The following is a 19,050-nucleotide window of genomic DNA, read 5'->3' as shown; positions in this document are numbered from 1 at the left end:
TACGTGGGATAAATTTGAAAACTGAAACAATGATCGGTCATTTTGGATTTGTGTTTGAGGAAAGATCACATGATTATCGTGACGTCATCGTTTTCGCAAAACTCCGATTTCAAAATGTCTTCGGTCCACACTGAAACGCGAAGCCGGCTGCGTTTTCAATTTCGAAAAGCTCCGTTTTCGTGATGGATTAGTGTGGAAGGTAGGCCTATATACCCGTAGAAATAAAGCTTCTCCGGCGTTGAGTGGTTCGTTTTATTCTTTCTGTATAAGTGGAAAGTGTTCTTTAAGATAACTAAAGTACATTAAGTCTTTTGGGTATCTTGCTCAGTATAGATCAAAGTTTGGAGATAAAGTTTGAGACTGTCAAGATGCCCTGTTGAACCAGCTCACGTGACTAAATATGACTTAATTTGAACTGATTATCAGCGTCGCAGCTAATTTTCATTATTCCTTGTCGCAACACGGAAACTCGAGAAGCAATGGAAAACTCCACGGGAATTACAGATCACAAGAAGACCATTCAGCTGCTTCTTTGCACAGCACATTCATCAGGAAGGCAATTGACGTTTCTTTCTGCTGTAAACGTTTTCGTTTCCATTGCTGCTATCCTTGGCAATACGCTGATCTTAGTCGCGTTGCACAAGGAGACCTCCCTTCATCCGCCATCAAAACATCTGTACCGCTGCCTCGCAACCACTGATCTGTTGGTAGGCCTCATATTAGAGCCAAGCCTTGCTGCATACTACGTGCTCTTGGCAACCGAACAACGGTCGAGTAATTTTTGTTTTTACTTCGCAACTATTGCTGCAGTTAGTTTTACAACTCTGTCTGCAGTTTCTTTGCTAACTATGACCGCAATAAGTGTGGACAGACTTCTCGCTCTGTCGTTGGGATTGAGATACAGACAAATTGTAACCTTACGGCGAGTTCGAGCGTTAATTATTTCCTTTTGGATTGTAAGCCTTGGTTTTGCTGTAATGATGATATGGGAATTCTCGATTGGAAAAAGCTATAACTACACATTGATATTAGTTTGCATCTTGGTCTCACTCTTTTGTTATTTGAAAATTTTATTCACGCTTCGCCAAAATCAAATTCAAGCTCAGCAACCGCAAGGACAGCCCAACGGTGGAGAAATTCCCTTCAATATTGCAAGATACAGAAAAACAGTGACTACTGCAATTTGGGTAGAAGTTACATTAATAGCTTGCTATATGCCATACAGTATAGCCATAGCTATAATTACGATTCATGGATCATCTCCATTTCTTGATGTCATTTGGGAATCCGCAGCATCTCTTCTTTCTTTAAATTCATCTCTCAACCCAATTCTTTATTGCTGGAAGATCAAGGAAGTGAAACAAGAAGTGAAGAACACGATCAGACAGGTTTTGTGTTTGTCAAACTAGTTAGGCTTAAAATTAACATTTTTTATCGCCACCCCCTATATTACTAGGGGTATTACATATTTTGACAACCCGATGACAGGTTTTGTGAATCGTATTAACATAGCTGATCAGAGCATAGATCGTAATAAGAAACTTCCAGCCAACTTGGTAGGAAAAAGTCGCTGTGATACTGTTGAGTCTGTCAAAGCAAAACTATCCGATGCTATGGTGATGCGGTGTTTGCTCGATGGCTGCGAAACCCGGGCAAAGCTTGTCAAGGAAGGAATCGAAACGGTAATTGTAGACTTTGTTGTTGTCCGCTCAAGATCAAATTCGGAAAATTTAATCAGTTCCATTCAAAACCTTTTCAAGGTCTCTCAGCGTGAAGGATTTCAAAATGGCACTTTGTCAAAAATCTGAAATTGGTCTAGAAATAGAAAAATCAGACACGTCATCTGATCGTGTGTGCCATGCCTGTGTTCGTAAAATAAGAAACGCTTTTAAACTTCATAATTTCATCTACTCGAGCCTGCAGAAAGTGAAGCAAGCCGCGATCGAAGTCCTCAAACAACAAAAGGACATAAAACATCAGACGACGATTCCATTGCTGTGAATTAAAGTAAGTTCAGCGATAATACTTATGACATTTGGTCGTCGATGATGCTCTTTAACAGCAAAATAACAACGAGACTGGTTCTCGTAGACGACAATTCTTGTTTGGTGAGCGCAAACAGTGAAACACGGTAAAAACCATGCTTTGGCCAAAGCCTGTTGGGAAAACGACCATCACATCTCTCCATGAGGCAATTTTTTTTACGGCTATTTCTTTCCCCAATATAGATGAAAGAGGCCTGTATTTTTACAAGTTGTACAATATTCAAAAGAGCCCGGAAGGCGAATCCAAAGTCGAACGAGTAAATTATTCAGCGGCCATAGTCCAGAAAACAAGATCTGACATAGCTGTATCGATGTTTGTGTAATTGTGGACGACTTTTGGTAAGGTGTCTCCTCTCAGTCAGACGAGACAGCGCTTTTATATGGAATCACCCGCCTTTGAACACCGCATTTAATGTCATAATGAACTGATATCTGCTTGCTTCTTGATGTCTGCTTGCTTAGAAAGGATTGATTTTGCAACTTTGTAATAACTGAGTTCATATAGTTGGAAAAGAAAAGTGCAAGTGGTACTTTCCGAAATTGTTTTCCTTTCACTCAGATGGCCTTCTTAATAGAGAGAGCAACTGTCAATTTGGCCATGTTTAAAATAGTGTGTGCCTTTCATTCGCGCATCTACATTCTCCAGTGAAGCATTTTATCCGTCCCTCGTCACAAGACAGGTAGATTGAGTAATCTCAACTGCTAACGGCATGATGCTCTGTAAAAAAATGATTAGCTAGTTATTCCTATTTTACCTGCTATTCTAACATCCCGCAATCATGTAAGATGAAAAATTGCCTGAGAAATCTATTACTTCTCCTCCAAAAGACCATGTTAAAAAGTCAAACATGCACTGGGCCTATTTTATTTCACATTTCTTTAAGAGGGAAGTTTTGCTCGGGTCAGATGCCAGGTGAAATGTGTCACAGAAGAATGTAGATGCGAGGTAATTAAATTAATAATTAAATTAATAATTACAGTAGTCAATTTAACTTCTGTCTTTTGTCTGAGAAACTGAAAGCGAATTCGTGACGAGGTGTTTTAAAACATAAATAGCGTTTTCAGACATTTACCGTTTCCATGGTAACGTCCAGAAGTGATGACATTCTGCTCATCGATGTTTAGGCCAGTTGACATGCACCTCTTTAAAACGTCTATTTTGATTCGATCTTGTTAATTTGCACCTCTTTTGTTCTTATTAATGCTAGGGGCACAGTGTTTGTGTTGTTAACCTATACTGTTTCGTGAAACTGTAAACTAGCATCAACAGAAAAAGAATGGTGGTAATGCGCCGAAAATGGAAAGCCAATTGCCAATTGCCAATTGCCAATGTGGCTTGTGCAAAGACTTATGCTGAATACGCTCAGTAGATGAACTACGTAACCCTATAATATTCAGTAGGTACGCAGTCTAAAGCAGAATTACTCCCAGATAAAACTATAGCCGAGCCTAAATAAGGAATAGCTATCTAGCCTGATGTTTACGAAATATCTCATGTTCAAAAAATTACATTCGTGCAGTAGCTGTACTGTCTTGAGCCCCACACATACCTTGGTACATAATAGAACCGCATCAGTAGTCTACCGATGCATCCCAGAAAAGATGCTGGAAACTGTTGACAGCAACCTAAACTAACTTCATTTGACTGAAATTGTAAATTAAAAGGAAATTTCCCAGTAGCAGGAAAATAGCCTGTGCATATTCGCCGTCTTCCCTCCAAAAAATTGAGAGAAGGGAGCGCATGTGCACAAGCTACAGGAAAAGAATTCCATTAGAATTCGTCAATGAGCTAGTCAATGATTTATATTATGAGTAATGAGTAAATTCATATGGTGCAAGAAAGAAAGCTGCAACTACTTATTCCGGAAATTATTTGCCTTTTACAGATGGCAGGTACATTCCCGGTCTTAGAAAATCAATTATACACACTGTTTTGCTCTGAATAAACTTCGCGAATATAATGAGAACGCCTAATGGTTTGAAGGCTCGTCGTCATAGTGCATGAGGTAGAGTCCAAAGTACAAACGCAGTTCTTTACGAAAACACATTTCAACTTCGAGTGGATCGTAATCCTGCAATGCAAACTAAAATATGTAGCAAAAATTATTGTCGGAAACGCAGCTTCCAGATACGAAATAATATTTTTCGTTATGTGAACGAAGTTGACCGGTAGACTTGCGGTTTGATTCATTTGGTCCCAGCAATCTTGACCGGTTACCGACAGCAAATTGTGGGCTTTTTTTCCGACAGGACTGTCTTCTTGATACCCGTGAATGGGTTGGACAGCGCGAATTCGAAAACTTATACGTTTCGACCTTCGAACATATTCGCAAAGGACCTCATCCTGCCATCCAAATTGATCACAAAGAACCCGCCAGTGGAGAAGAACCAAGTTGACTTGGTAGCAATGTGTTCGTAAGACGCACACCACCTTATTGATAGGAACATCTGTGTGACTGGTCAACTGGAACTAATGGTTGTCCCCTCGCTTTTGCAGCCGTGGGTATAGGTTAAATATATCTTTAGGCAAGGAAAAACTAGCTTGAATCGCCTTTTCTGTCAATGCTATCAAGTTCTGGCACATCAGTCATTCCTAAGCTTTCTCTGAATTCCTCGACCACCGTACCTCACAAAATGGGAGGAGCAAATTTCCCTTTGGGCGAGTGAGAAGATTTTCATGCACTCAAATCGAATGGGAGCTTTAAAATCGCTACAGGCCAAAATTTAAGTTTGTTCTTTTGTTTACGTTTTGAATTCACGCTCAGTTAACACCAAAACATGACATAACAGTCATACTGAAGAAAAATCTTACCGAACGAATCAAGTTTATTTTACATATATATATATTTTAATTAACGTATTTTAATGTAGAAGTATACACAACCCCACAAACTTTGCAGCTTTGATTCTTATCTTGTTAAAATAAAACTTGAGTAACATTGTCATTAAATCCATTCGACATGGTTCATTACAATCAAGTCAAAAAAGAAACAATTGTTCTCTGACGTTGCAAGCAAACTTCTTGGTTGAGGGCATAGACTGCGAGCTGTCTCTCTTTTGCTCGAAAATTCGTGGGGAAGAACGCAAAGAAGAACGCAACTCACGCAAGCCGGGTGGGTCGTGAGCTTGCGAGCGTGATATGCAAAGCCACGAGCCGCCCGCGCTACTCGCGGCTTGCGGCTTCTCCGCTCGCCACTCGCATGTCACACTCGTAGTCACAATTGTTTTCCTTTCTTCACTGCGTTCTTCCCTACGGAGTTCCGGGCAAAAGAGAGACTGCTTGCGGTCTAATGAGGACATCAAGATCAACAACATTTAGCTACTCTCGTGGAGTCTAAGAGCCTCTAGGAGAACGATCTTTTCCAGGACTGCGGACTTGGTTTTCAGCCTAACTCTGCTCACAAGCCCGTCTCTCTTGTTTGGTTTTATTCCCAGGATGCGACTGAGGGGCCACAAGTTTTCTGTCATGAGTACAATGTCTCCAGTTTCAAAGCAACCCCTTTATCTTTGCAGTGATTGCCTTCTCACTTATAGCAATCTAACTCCCAGATACTGATTTTTAAAAGCAAACTCCAACCGAATGCAATAAAACTAATTATAAGCTCACAAGTACGCATTGCGGGCTTATATTTTTAATTAACTTGCAGCGCACTTCCTTGATCAGCTTGATGCGACAGACAACCCTCTGATGGAGTTACTGACTAATACAGGTAATAAGAAATGATATTCTTGAAATTGTCAAGCGATAATTGCATGCAATATCGGTTTCACATTCAATAACAGGAGATACATTTTCCCTGGATCCCATATCACTAATGACACAAGAGCGTAAGTATTACAAGTACTAGTTATCTAAACACAACCCACTTTCGTCAGCTAAACATAATTAGATATTTTGGTTGAGAGATCATCTTTATACATATCCCCTAATTAATTAAATTGTGTTTTCTTTGGCCTTAAACTTAACTAAACCAAGGCCCAGGCCACAGAACTAATCAATTTTCAAAAATTTTTCTGTGCACACAGCCCCTTTGGTTAACACGGACACCACCATTTCCGTATCCCTTTTTGCCTTTCGACATTACTGCGTTTTGCCTTAAAGGCGTATACTTTTGTAAGTGTTTTTGTTTCTATACGCTAAATCGTGCTCTCGGCGTTATCTATAAGGTGTCATTTTCAGCACTCATTTACAAAGCTTCGATTTCAGTTAGCCTCCATTTGGATGTGTAATCGAAATACTCTGTATTCTATCACGAAAAAGGATTAGCTTTTTTCTACCTTTTCGATGTCGACAACAGGCTATTTAATTGTGTAGTTAATCAAACGAGAACATATCATTGTGGAAGGTTCCCACTGTGAAACGCATCTCGTTGAATAAATTAGTTCGCCAGACATAACACCTGTCTTACAGTTACCTTTACCGCTTGCCTAACGTCTTTGATCTTCCAGCAATAAAGAAGCGGGTTTAAAGACGAACTTAAGAAAACAAGAATTCCTGCTAATCCCCAAAAGATTGTAATACGTGAAAAGGGCCCATTAATAGTGTATAGTACTGTAACTATTATATGGGGTATATAGCATATAACTAATGATATCAGGACCCAAACCGCAATAGATACCGTTTTCCTATATCGTTTCAAGTTCAGTGATGCACCTTCATTCGATTGCCTTCGGTGAATGTGTTCTTGTACTTCGGCTACATGATGGCGAAGGGTCAAGAATATTTTCGAGTAGCAAAGAGCTGACACCAGAAGGCAAAGTGATTGTAAAGTGTACCCGTAGATTTTTGCCGCATCGTACTCCCAAAACAGTATCAGCGCATAAGCAATGCTGGGAATCCAAACGCAGATAGCTATTGCTTTGACGCGCCTTAAAGTCACAACTTGCCTGTATCTCAAACCTAACATCAGAGCGAGAAGTCTGTCCACACTTATTGCCGTCAGTATTTCCAGCGACACAGTTGTCAGAACTGTAAAACTGGCTGCACCAACACCTGCAGAGTATATACAGAGGTCCATCCATCGGCCCGACTCTACATGCACATTCCACATCATAAAATGCACAGCACCGGCTACCCCCACAATAAGACCAACAAGAAGATCAGTGACTGCGAGGCAACTGTACAGAAGTTTGGAAGGCGGATAAAGAGAAGACACTTTTCGTAGCGCAAGTAGTATCAAGGCATTCCCTGACACTGTAGCAATTGAGAGGACAATGTAGATGACCCAAAAGAAAAGTGTTAGCTTTTTAGATATGTTATCAGAGCAAAACAATAACTGTATCCTTTCGCTATAGTCTGCGTCCATGGTCGCTGTGTAGTTCTCTCTGCAATTTTCCAACTGCGCCGTGCTGACAAATGCGATCGTTTGACCTTGATGAACAGTTAGTTGCCTTTCCTGAAGTACAGAAAATGGTCTTCTCAATCAAATGATGCCGGAAAGGAAACAAGCATGGACGTTGCAAATGGCTTTAGCAAAGCTCCGACTAGCAGTTTACGACTGGTAGAATCGTTTGGAGCTTCGAGACCTGAAAATAGGTTTGAACAGATTGAAAAGAGAATTCATAGAAGCATTGTGGGTAGCACTAAATCGAAACGTTAGCTACACAGCCTGATGTAAAAATCTTACTGCGCTCCTTCGATTAACACTACACCAATAACTTCAGAATTGAAGGCGACCCGACGATGTCAATTTTCAAGCCAGATGTCTTGATATTTAACATTTGCAAATGAAAAGTAAAACTGGAAATTTATGTCATCTACAGGAGCCGGAGTTAATTATTTCACACCAGTGATAACCCAGAAGCGAAAACGTGACGTATGCATTAAGTTTTAAAATGATAGTTTAAACAAACCTTTGAAAGTTCTTCATAATTCCATCTTGATAATTCAAACAAAAGCAGCATTAAAGATAAATGGATACACAGAAAGTTAATAAGCTTAGTCAGTTCTATGATGAGTTTCCGCTTTACTTGATCGCTTTTTTTTCTGTTTTTTTTTTTTTTTTTTTACCTTTTGGAAATCAAAGAAACACGAAAAGCGACAAAAATTCTTAAACAGAGTATATCTTAGCCTTCAATTTCTGTCAAAGTCCATTGATCAGCCGCTTGGAGTATTGGACTGAGCATTTATATTCAGTGCACGTACATCAAATAATATTGCTGAAACAAAATGCAAATACTGTCAGGAGGCTACTCTACTTAATTGCAACTGAGGAAAACATCACCAGCCAAGACACCATATCGAGTGAACGTGACAATTTCCCTTCAAACATGCATGTCAAATACCACTTCTCGATGCATGGGATTTTCTACGTTTCGCTTTTTATTTTTCTATTTTTTTCCTGTCAATTAATAACATCATTAGGTATACAGAAAGAATGTTTGAAATTGTTAGTCGCTCATCTTGATTTGATTTGTTTTTGCCTCACACAACCTCACCAATACGGCAGACTGAGCATGTATAACGCATTAACTAGATTTAATAGCCCAAAATATCTGAGTGAGGGATTGGGATAACGATAAATGTTGTGGGAAGACGAGCCGCTGGCAAGTTCTTCTGCAGCTCTTCTGTCGAAAGCTTTCATAAACGTCTTTTACTTCTTTTAGTTAACATACAACCTTTTTTCTTATGTCTTTATTAAAATGAAGAGGGAAGTGATTGTTAACACCATTTAGTTAGCTATATTCACAAGAGACAATTTTGGAAGCCCTAAGACCTGTGGAGGTTGTACCCATTATCCTAAAAACCGTCAAAGTTAAGGCCACCAAATTAACAAAACATGATGCACACATCAATTCTACTAACAGAAGATAATTTGGTGTCATCACATCGCAAAGTGACGTCACTACTCTGTTACTCATTTGGATTTTGGCCAAGCCTTATCATTACTTCCATTACATTTCATGTGAATACTTAACCACTAGACTTTAACGACGACGTGTTTGGTAAATTTATGATGTCCTTTGACACTACGGTTGCCCCAGATGATGAAGGAACAGCTACGGAAAGTTTCAGCTCCTTTAGGTAAATCGTCTTTTTAAAATTTTGAAAAAACCTTAAAGGGGAGGGGGAGGCATCCACCTGCCCCCCTCCCCACCTTGTACGTCTGAGGGTTCATAATTCCAAACATTCAATAGTATACTGACATATGTATACTAGGATTTTGTGCCAGCCACATTTACTGATAAAAAAATTAATAAAATTGCATTCAAACTGATATAACCAAAAATAAAACTATTTTCTAGGCTAGATTAAAGCACTTTCAACGGTTAAATTCTTGTGTGATAAAATAAATTGACCGAGGAATGAACAACACTGATGTATTTGCTTCAAAATAGCACCACAATATGTGTTGAAGTAATATAATGCACGTTTTTGAACCATGGACGTTTAGTCGATTTTCACTCACAAATTCAACGATAAAGAGGGTGAACCGAAGAAAAAGTTGCGTTACTGTTTCACGGATTACGATATTCTGAAAATTTATGTTCTCCATTGTTTTAACCAGGATGGAAAAGTTTAAAGTCAGAAGCAAAGTTGGAAAATACCAGCAACTAAATAAACTTATCGCTGTGGAAATTTATGCAGTTTAGGAAATCTGTGTTGAATAGAATTCGAGTTTATCCCCCGATTTGGAGTTTTTCTGCTGATCGTTTCCTTGGAAATATCAACGCCTTAATAAAAAGCTTAATTTTATTTAATGGATTGCTGCTTAATTGATAAGGTACAAGAAGCACAACCATAAATTAAACGGAAAATGCTAAGAATTATATTGATTGATTTTAATTTTTAGGAGGTTAGTTTTTTACTTGTATATAAAGTTTTTACAACATAAATACTAAAATAAATTTAAATCACAATTTATTGAACATATGAAATAAATTTCAGTTAATCAACAACTCTTGTTTCTATTTTGAGCTATGTGCTTTGCTAATCATCCGTTCATCAACCTTGGATGGCCTCACGTGAGAATCCTGAAAACCAGCCAATCAGAGTGAACTTTAGCATCTTGATACGTGCTTGCTAAATTTGGCCAGTGTCTTTTGCTCTCACACGAGATAGACTACAGTGCGACATTTTGTCCAGAATATTTTCTATTCGCATATTCCCTGTTCTACTTCGCCCGTCTTCTGGAAAGCGGTAAACCCAGCCAGAATCTAGCCGGCGCAATCGCGGGGCTCATTGATCTTGCATTCTGCGAGGTGTTTTGAATACATTATAAACCAAACAGGTCTTGACAACATGCCACCGACTCGCCGAGCAAGGAACACTTCCACGTTGGCCGACCCCGGTCATTTACCTGCAGACCTCGAACTTGGGAGGCTATATGTTAAAGATTTGCGATCTTCGTGCAGCCGGCTCAACCTCGCAACGACCGGCGGACGTGCTGCCCTGATTAATCGTATCGACGAGGCACGGCAAAACACAGGAAACCTTTCTGGCACTTCGCCCCCTATTCAAGATGGCGGCGAGCACATGGCGAACCAAAATGCTCTTGAACTGCAGTTCCAACAACTCCAGCGTCAAGTCCAAGAGCTACTAGATCGGGAAGCGCCACAAGATGGGCTTTTGTCAGCCACACAACTGACCCAAGTACAATCCATCGTACAAGGGTCATTAAACGAGGCGATGGAAAAAGCCGCATCAGCCGCAGCACAAGCCACAGTTTGCGCTTTCAGTGGCTCGCCTCCACCAGCTCCCGATCCAGCCACCACCGCAGGAGAATCCTCTGTGGATGTTACACCAACTTCTTCAGCAGCTTCAGCAGCATCCACAAGCAATAACCTACCCGAATCACAAATATCAAGTCCAAGTCCTGGAATTTGCTCTAGATCTGCAACGGACACAGCAATGGATTCCGTGCACGAGCTGCCGGCCAAAATGGCCAAGGAGATCCTCACCGGTGAGTTCATGGAACTATCTAAATTGCTTCCCAAGAACTTTAATCTTTTAAATCCGTCCCAGGATGAGCCGCTTACCTTAACTGCGGAAAATTCAGTCATTAAAGTAAATAAGGCCAAAACTACATCAATAACTGACATCTCGGAGTGGACGACGGCGTTTAGTGCCTACATGGGTGTTCTAATAAGCAAGTTCCCACACCGTGCCTCTGAGGCTGGTGTGTGTATGACATAAAGTTCCGGCAGAAGGTTGCCACTAACAAGTCATTGAAATGATCAACCATTGACAGTCAATTATGGCTCAAAACCTTCACGGTTGCACCTTCACTTCTAAAGGAAGACATCGGGGTTTTCCAGTCAGGACCCTCATCGTCAAGTACCTCTAGGGGGTCCGAAAAACGCACTTGTCACAACTTCAACAGGGGGGTTCCCTGTGTCAGAACCCCTTGCATCTATGCCCACAAATGTAACAGGTCTGGGTGTGGGAAAGATCACCACGGGATCAAGTGCCCCACTAACTATGGAACAGAAAAACAATCTTCCCCAAGGGTGGGAAAGTCACCTCCTAAGCACCAAAGCACCCGCCACCGAGAAAAGTAGCTTTGGTGATGTAGTTACTCCTGTCAATGTAGAAAGCTTACATCAGGCCTTATCCAATCATCCTGATAGGGAATTTGTCAACAAACTGTGTTCAGAGCTGAGGGAGGGAGCTAGGATAGGTTATTCTGGTCCTAGATGCCCACGCTTTTCAAATAACTTACCTACTGCTTATTTAAATCCTGATGTGGTTACAGCAAATTTAAATGATGAGGTTTTAAAAGGGCGTACCATGGGCCCTTTTTCCACACCCTCTTTTAAAAATTTTCAAGTTTCGCCTATTGGTCTTGTTCCCAAAAAACATTCCGACAAATTCCGAACGATATTTCATTTATCCTACCCTAAGTCTGGGACCTCTAGCATCAATTATTTTATTGAAAAGGATGATTTCTCCCTCCAATATATTACTATTGACAACGCCATTGCAGCAGTTCAAAACTTTGGCCAGGGCTGCTACATGGGAAAAACAGACATAGAGTCTGCGTTTCGCCTCATTCCGGTCCATCCGGATGACTGGGAACTTTTGGGGATGTTCTGGAATGGGCAGTATTATTTCGACAAGGTACTCCCATTTGGGCTTCGCTCTGCCCCATACATTTTTAACTAATTGTCTGATGCCATTGAGTGCATTTTACTCAACAAATGTTCCATTTCCTTTGTCTGCCACATCTTGGATGATTTCCTCATAGTGGAACCACCCTGTCCTACCCCACCGCGGGATTCACTTTGCCGGGCAAGTCTGTCAAGTATGATCTTGACCTTCAAAACTCTGAATATTCCTATCTCTGCATCCAAAACCGAGGGTCCTTCTCAAATTATTCAGTTCATGGGTATCATACTAGATTCTGGGAAAATGGGGGCAAGGCTACCCGAGGATAAGGTAGAGAGGATCAAGTCTGCTCTCTCCGATTTCCAATCCCGGCGGTCAACAACCCTGCAAGAACTTCAATCACTGATAGGTACCCTTAATTTTGCTTGCAAGGTAATCGCTCCGGGGCGCCCCTTCCTACAACGGATAATTCACCTTACCAGAGGTGTTAAGAAACCCCATCATCATATAAAGCTAACCACAGGTTTCTACAAGGACATTGAAATGTGGCAGATGTTCGTGGACCAGTGGCACAGTATAGGACTATTCCTATCCCCTCTGTGGGAAAACTCCGACACCCTCTCCTTGTTCACAGATGCGTCTGGCTCCCTGGGTTATGGGTTTTTTTTTCCCAAAAAAGATGGTTTCAGGGACAGTGGCTACCATCTCAACAACTAGGCCAGCCAGGGATCAGCATTCTCTGGCAAGAACTATATGCAATTAACATTGCGTGCCACTTGTGGGGGGCCCTTTGGACATCCAAGCGTATTCAGTTCTATTGTGATAATCAGGGTGTAGTTGAGGTCATCAATTCCCGTCGATCCAAAGTTCCCCGGGTAATGGACTTGGTAAGGGACCTAACACTCTGCACCCTGCAGTATAACTTTTATTTTCGAGCAGTGCATGTCCCTGGGATCAATCACAACATTGCAGACTCTCTTTCTCGTTTCCAGATGGAACGCTTCCACCAGCTAGCACCCCACGCCAATGCAACGCCAGATCCCATCCCAGCCCATCTGTACAATCTCTAGCAAAGGAAGCTGAGCATTACCTGGGGATGGCCCTTGCCCAGAGCACCAAAAAGACATACAGTTCTGGTATGCAGCAATTTTTCACTTTCTGTTCACAAATGAACATCAATCCGCACCTTCCCGTTAATGAGGATGTTTTAATCAATTTCTCTGGTGCAATGGCCCGTTGTGTGCAATATACCACTATCAAGAACTATTTGTCTGCAGTCAAAAATTATCATTCCAGCCATGGCTACGAGCTTCCTCTATCTAATTTCCTTCGTCTCCGACTTATTCTCAGAGGCATTAAGCGTTCACAAGGGCAACAGTCCAAAGTACGCAGACCAATAACTTTACAACTGTTGAATTTATTTTACTACCTCCTCAATGTGCAGCATACTGACAATAGGGATTCCTTAATGCTCTGGGCAGCTATAACACTGGCATTTTTTGGCTTCCTGCGACTAGGCGAACTTACTTCCAACCAAACTTTTGATCCCAAGCACCATCTCATGAACAGAGACATAACTTTTATGCCAATGAGTTCACCCAAGTATATGTTAGTGCGCTTAAAGGTGTACAAAACAGACCCTTTTAGACAGGGACAGACCATCGTTATTGGAAAGACAAATTCACCCTTGTGCCCCATCTCAGCAATGGTGGCCTACCTGAACTCCAGGCCCTCCTCTTTTGACTCTAGACCCCTCTTCATCTATGTATCTGGTGCATTCCTAACCCGGGAAAAGCTAACCAGGGAAACAAGGCCCCTAATCAGTAAGGGGGGTCTGGACTCAAGTGAACATGACGAGATTCATGCGATTCTGAAATTCGCAGCAGGGTATGGGTTCTAATTTCCGGTGGGTTGTGTTATGAGATCGAAAATTCTGTCATCGCTGTGTAGTTTGCGGTAATCGACCTGTCACGCATCTCACCGCAAGAGTAAAAGAAGAAGACCAGACAAGAAATAGTCATGCATTGCGAATGGTTAATTATTATGACAGCGATAATAATATTTAAGATTGAGCGCTGGAGAGAATGGTCGTATGTGAACTATTATCCGTATTCACGAGTGTTCGGATACTACGCAAACAGGACGCAATTTCGAGTGAATTGTCTTACAGACCGAATCCTATAACTACCGTAGCAAGAACAGTTTATCCATGGTATTGTTGAAGTTTGCACCGACCTTACGAAATCGATCACATTTGGCGCCAAGGTCGATGGACCTCGATGGTTTGGCTCGGAAAGGAAAAGGTATACGGTCGGTTTCCACTAGTTCTGGCATTCTTGCTAACCCAATTCGACGGTAAAAATCTACAAGGCGATGAATGATCGTTTCAGTGGAGTTCAAAACAATCAAACTTTGATAAATTCCCTTCCAATCGATGAAATGGCGGGAACTGGTGAGTTTTCCGCCTACTTGCTCGAGACGCCGCCACCTTCACCAGAAAATATAAAGCGTGTTCAAGCTCTGCAATGTCGAAGCAAGTCTGGTTAAACAACCGTTGGAAGCCTTGAAAGAGTTCGAAAAATGCTAAATGGTCCTAGGAACGATCCTCGGCTAAAAATGAAGTGAGTGTAAGTCCTCATTGCATCACAGCGAGTAAGTCTATTGTTGTCATTGTCACTAAAACACAAGTGTTACAGTGAGTGTAGTTTCAAACACTACGTAATGGCTACATTAAGCATTTTTTTTTGCCCTGCCTATTCAAGGTTACACATCTATTGAATTTTGACCACTAGATACACTTAAAAATATTTTAAATGTTCATTTTATTACTAATTGATTACTAATTTATTATTAAAATATTACTAAACTTGAGAATTTAATTTTGATTTGGCACCAAATATTGTTAAGTCTCATCCCTGAAGCAAGAGAGCAGCTTAGCCTCTCTAGGCTGTGGTTCTGTGAGAATTTATTCTCCGGGTGTTTCATATGGAACTAACCGTCAAGCTTATTTAAATATACTTTCATGCATAATTTTGAGGATTTAAATTTTAATTGTGTTGACACCTAAATGATATTGTTTTGGCTTAATCCCTGAAGCAGCAGAGCAGCTTAGCCTCTTTAGGCTGTGGTTCTGTGAGAATTCATTCTCCGGGTGTTTCATTGGGAAGAAAATGTCAGGCTTACTGAAATTAAACATTAATACATAATTTTTTATCAATGATTTAAATCTTAATTGTTTCGATACCAAAACAATATTGTTTAGCTTAATCCCTGAAGCAGCAGAGCAGCTTAGCCTCTTTAGGCTGTGGTTCTGTGAGAATTTATTCTCCGGGTGTTTCATTGGGAACTAACAGTCAAGCTCATTTAAATATACTTTCATGCATAAAGTTGAGGATTTAAATGTTACAGTAATTGTACTGACACCCAAATGATATTGTTTGGCTCAATCCCTGAAGCAGCAGAGCAGCTTAGCCTCTTCAGGCTGTGGTTCTGTGAGAATTCATTCTCCGGGTGTTTCTTTGGGAACTAACAGTCAAGCTTATTTAAATACACTTTCATGCATAATTTTGAGGTTTTAAATCTTAATTGTATTGACATCCAAATGACATTGTTTGGCTTAATCCCTGAAGCAGCAGAGCAGCTTAGCATCTTTAGGCTGTGGTTCTGTGAGAATTTATTCTCCGGGTGTTTCATTGGGAACTAACAGTCAAGCTCATTAAATTATACTTTCATGCATAATTTTGAGGATTTAAATATTAATAGTTTGCCTGGAATAATGAAATACAGTTGTCATTATTAAATGTGATTTATCTGAGCTGAGCAGAGAAAAATCCAGGGAACTGAGAGATTAGTGTACCATTAGTCCCTTAAATATCTTTTATGCTGCCTGACGATGTACTTTTCCAACATAGAGTCCCACAGTATCCATAAGTGAAAGTGTCCAACACGGGACACCATAATTTATTAGTTCGCAACACTCCCAAGTTTCTCTACCTTGCCCTTCTCACCAATTATTATTTCAGAGAGTGAAGAGAGGCTTGCTTTGTAGTTTTCTTTTTCTTTGTAGCTTCCAGGGCAGCACGACCTCACAGTTGAGGAGACGACCCTTTTCTCGTTCGAGTGCAAGCGACTTAAAGGGGATACGAGGCTTGACAGTTTCTCTTTTTTCTTATATCACCACACGCAAGTCGCGCTTTTTGCTCATCTCGCGTTTGACCATGTTGACTGTCTCTTTGCCAGGATAATTTAAAAGTTCTACATTTCTCGGCCCTGGTAATTAGAACGTGATGGTGTCAACTCATTGTGCGGCAATTTTCTAAAAATTTGCGGCACAATTTAAGTACTTAAAAGTACTTACCGGGAGCATTGGCATTGTACGTAAAGCCGATTCCCTCCGCTATTTCTGTCAGCCGTTCCAAATACTGCAGATCACGCTCTTTTAGAAGGCGAGGATGAACTTTCGGAGCTGTTTTATTTGGTAACGAAAACTCAGTTCTGCTTGGTGTATCATTTCCAGGTTGCTTTGTGTCGAAATGTTTCTCTAATGACTTCCTTATTTTAGATTCCTTTTAACAAAGGGGACATGTCACATAGATCTAAGAACAAGTAGAGCCAAACTTATGATTTCGTCACTTCTCCAAACGAAAATCTCTTGCTGTCGAAACTAAGAAACTCCGTACAAATCTTCGCACCAGAGATCTTAACTGGTAAAAGGGGACTGAGCCGTAGGAGCAGTATTTACCGCTTTAGAAAGGTTTGTAATGTTCATTAAGTGATCAGTCTATCCAGAGTTCCGGCCAGATTTAAAGGCTATTGTTTAAATTTGTGGATAGAATAGTACGCCGTTATACTTAGTAAAAATACCTGTTGAAATTCTTGTTCTTACTTTATTTCGAGCGGTTCGTGTGCCTTTTTTTTGCGAGTTGTTTTGAATGGAAAGAAGCGATTGCAAAAAAACTCACTCCTGACCAATCAAACATTAATTGAACACCGAATTTAATTCCTGCGATGCCCAAGGACACCGTGTTGTTTTGTTTACGGCGAAGAAGCGTCCTCTATTAGCAAATACATTTACCGGCATCTGAAGCGGCAGGTTTTTCAATTTATCCGCTGAATAATCTCTGTGTTTTGTCTTTGCAGATAAATAAGAAAAATGAAAATGTCTGTTTGTGCCCTTGTTTCTGACCCTGTATTCATTCGATCAACTTGACGGGTTCGTGTTTCTGTTGTCAGATCGCGGTCTGATTAAATTGATTTCTTAACACGTCTCTTTCGAAGAGGCGTCAAGGAATTTCATTCCCACTGTTAAGCTACGTGTCGAATAAACTAGGACCCCTGCCGATGTTCTACGGTTCAACCGTAGAACATCGGCAGGGGTCCATGATTTCAGATCCTCATGAATCTCGTAGTGTGTTGGGCACAGTTTCCGGATAGGCGCAGCTATGACAGCCGCTTCAGCCAATTTACCCCCATGGCTTATTAAGGTTCTGGGTCGTTGGTCCTCTGACTGTTTTGAAAGGTACATAAAAACCCCACCCTCTGTTCTGGCACAGGTCCCCCAACAGCTAGTTAGCCTGTTATAAGTTGGCCAGCCTGTTATTCCAAGTGACACAAATGCCTTTTGTTTTGGGAGGTTTATCCCTTTATACATTACCAGCAGCTCTGATAAAATGTACTCTTCAGCTCAATCCCCCCCTCCCCCCCCCCCCCTCCTTTCGGACCCATCTCGCAAATATATATTTCTGACATAGTGTAAACTTCCTCAATCCTCGCAAAATAAAAGGCATCATAAATTGTTTTTAAATGAAATGAAGATTATTATACTGGATATTGTTATTCTTGGACTAACTAGATTTTTCCAGTGGCTCGTCAATGGGGGGAATGCTTTGCATTTTGTGGGGATGAAGTGCTCCTCTCGTCACACTCTTGCCAGCATAGACTCGATTTTCGGAGGCCAACTCCCTCCAATTTTACCCCCTGGAGTTAGGTTAGTGGAGGCCCACTCCCTCCAGTCAGAGAGGAGGTCCACTCCCTCCTCTCTACCCAGGAATGTTTACAGTGGCCCTGAGTGCAGGCCTACTCCCTTCTCTCCATCCACTGTCTACATCTCCTTGGGCTGTAGGTTTTGTTTTCTTGACACTCCAGGGGTTCATAGGGCTAAAATATTAACTGAGCACTCTGTCACCCACTTCCCCATTTTCAGCCACACAAAGTTGTTGTTGTCCTTATTTTAAGAGAAGCAAGGGGGGGGGGGGGGGTTGATTAATTGTCATAACTGGAGACTTTCACAAGTTACGCGTTTTTCCTCAAAATTGCAAGGGTTTCAAACTGCCCGGTTTGAATAGGGTTATGATATAAGAATTTATTGGCAGGTTAAATAAACCGATTTCATTAAAAATCGTTTTCTTAAAAGGAAATATATTGTTTGATTTTAATGTTATAGAAGGTGTATTTTTTTTTACTTTTTATATAAAAGTTTATTTGATAAAACATAAATACTAAAATAAATATGATGCTTATATAACTTGAGACTTTCACAAGTTACGCGTATATCCTCAAAGTTGCGAGGATTTCAAAGTGCCCTTGTTTAAATGGTTTAAGATATTTGAATCTATTTGGAGATTACAAACATCGATTTTATAATCGTTTTCCTAAAACTGTAATTTTTGGCAATGAAACTTATCTCATTCCACTTCCCCTTAAATTAAAGATAAATAAATGTAAAGTTTCTGACTCAATTCAGCCTTGCTTGAATTATCTATGGGATATACCCACAGTTGCTATGGTAAATTTAAGGTAAAATTTTAATTAAAAATTATTAATTGCAATCATGCCAAACATAGGAGTTGCCTTCCGATTGCTCTTCCTTTTTATATTTATTTTGCTGTCCACCGAATAAGTTCAAATTAACATGATTCTTAGATCTTAAATCAAACTATAAGATAAAAAAATGTATTA

General features: G+C 40.6%; 1 protein-coding gene across 1 annotated transcript in view; it reads right to left on the bottom strand.

Annotated features, from left to right (window-relative positions):
- Nucleotides 1-4,910: 4,910 nt before the first annotated feature.
- Nucleotides 4,911-19,050, bottom strand: part of LOC145502422 (histamine H2 receptor-like) — a 33,141-nt gene continuing 19,001 nt past the window's right edge. Inside the window, exon 2 of the mRNA XM_081481750.1 lies at nt 4,911-7,654. Within this exon, the coding sequence (XP_081337876.1) occupies nt 6,425-7,351 (927 nt within the window). The 5' untranslated portion in view covers nt 7,352-7,654 and the 3' untranslated portion in view covers nt 4,911-6,424. The remainder of the gene's footprint in view (nt 7,655-19,050) is intronic.

The sequence above is a fragment of the Orbicella franksi genome, chromosome 11 (assembly GCF_964199315.1).
Source record: "Orbicella franksi chromosome 11, jaOrbFran1.1, whole genome shotgun sequence".
NCBI lineage: Eukaryota > Metazoa > Cnidaria > Anthozoa > Scleractinia > Merulinidae > Orbicella > Orbicella franksi.
Note: the sequence above shows the minus strand (reverse complement) of the source record. Positions and strands in the feature narration are given on the sequence as shown.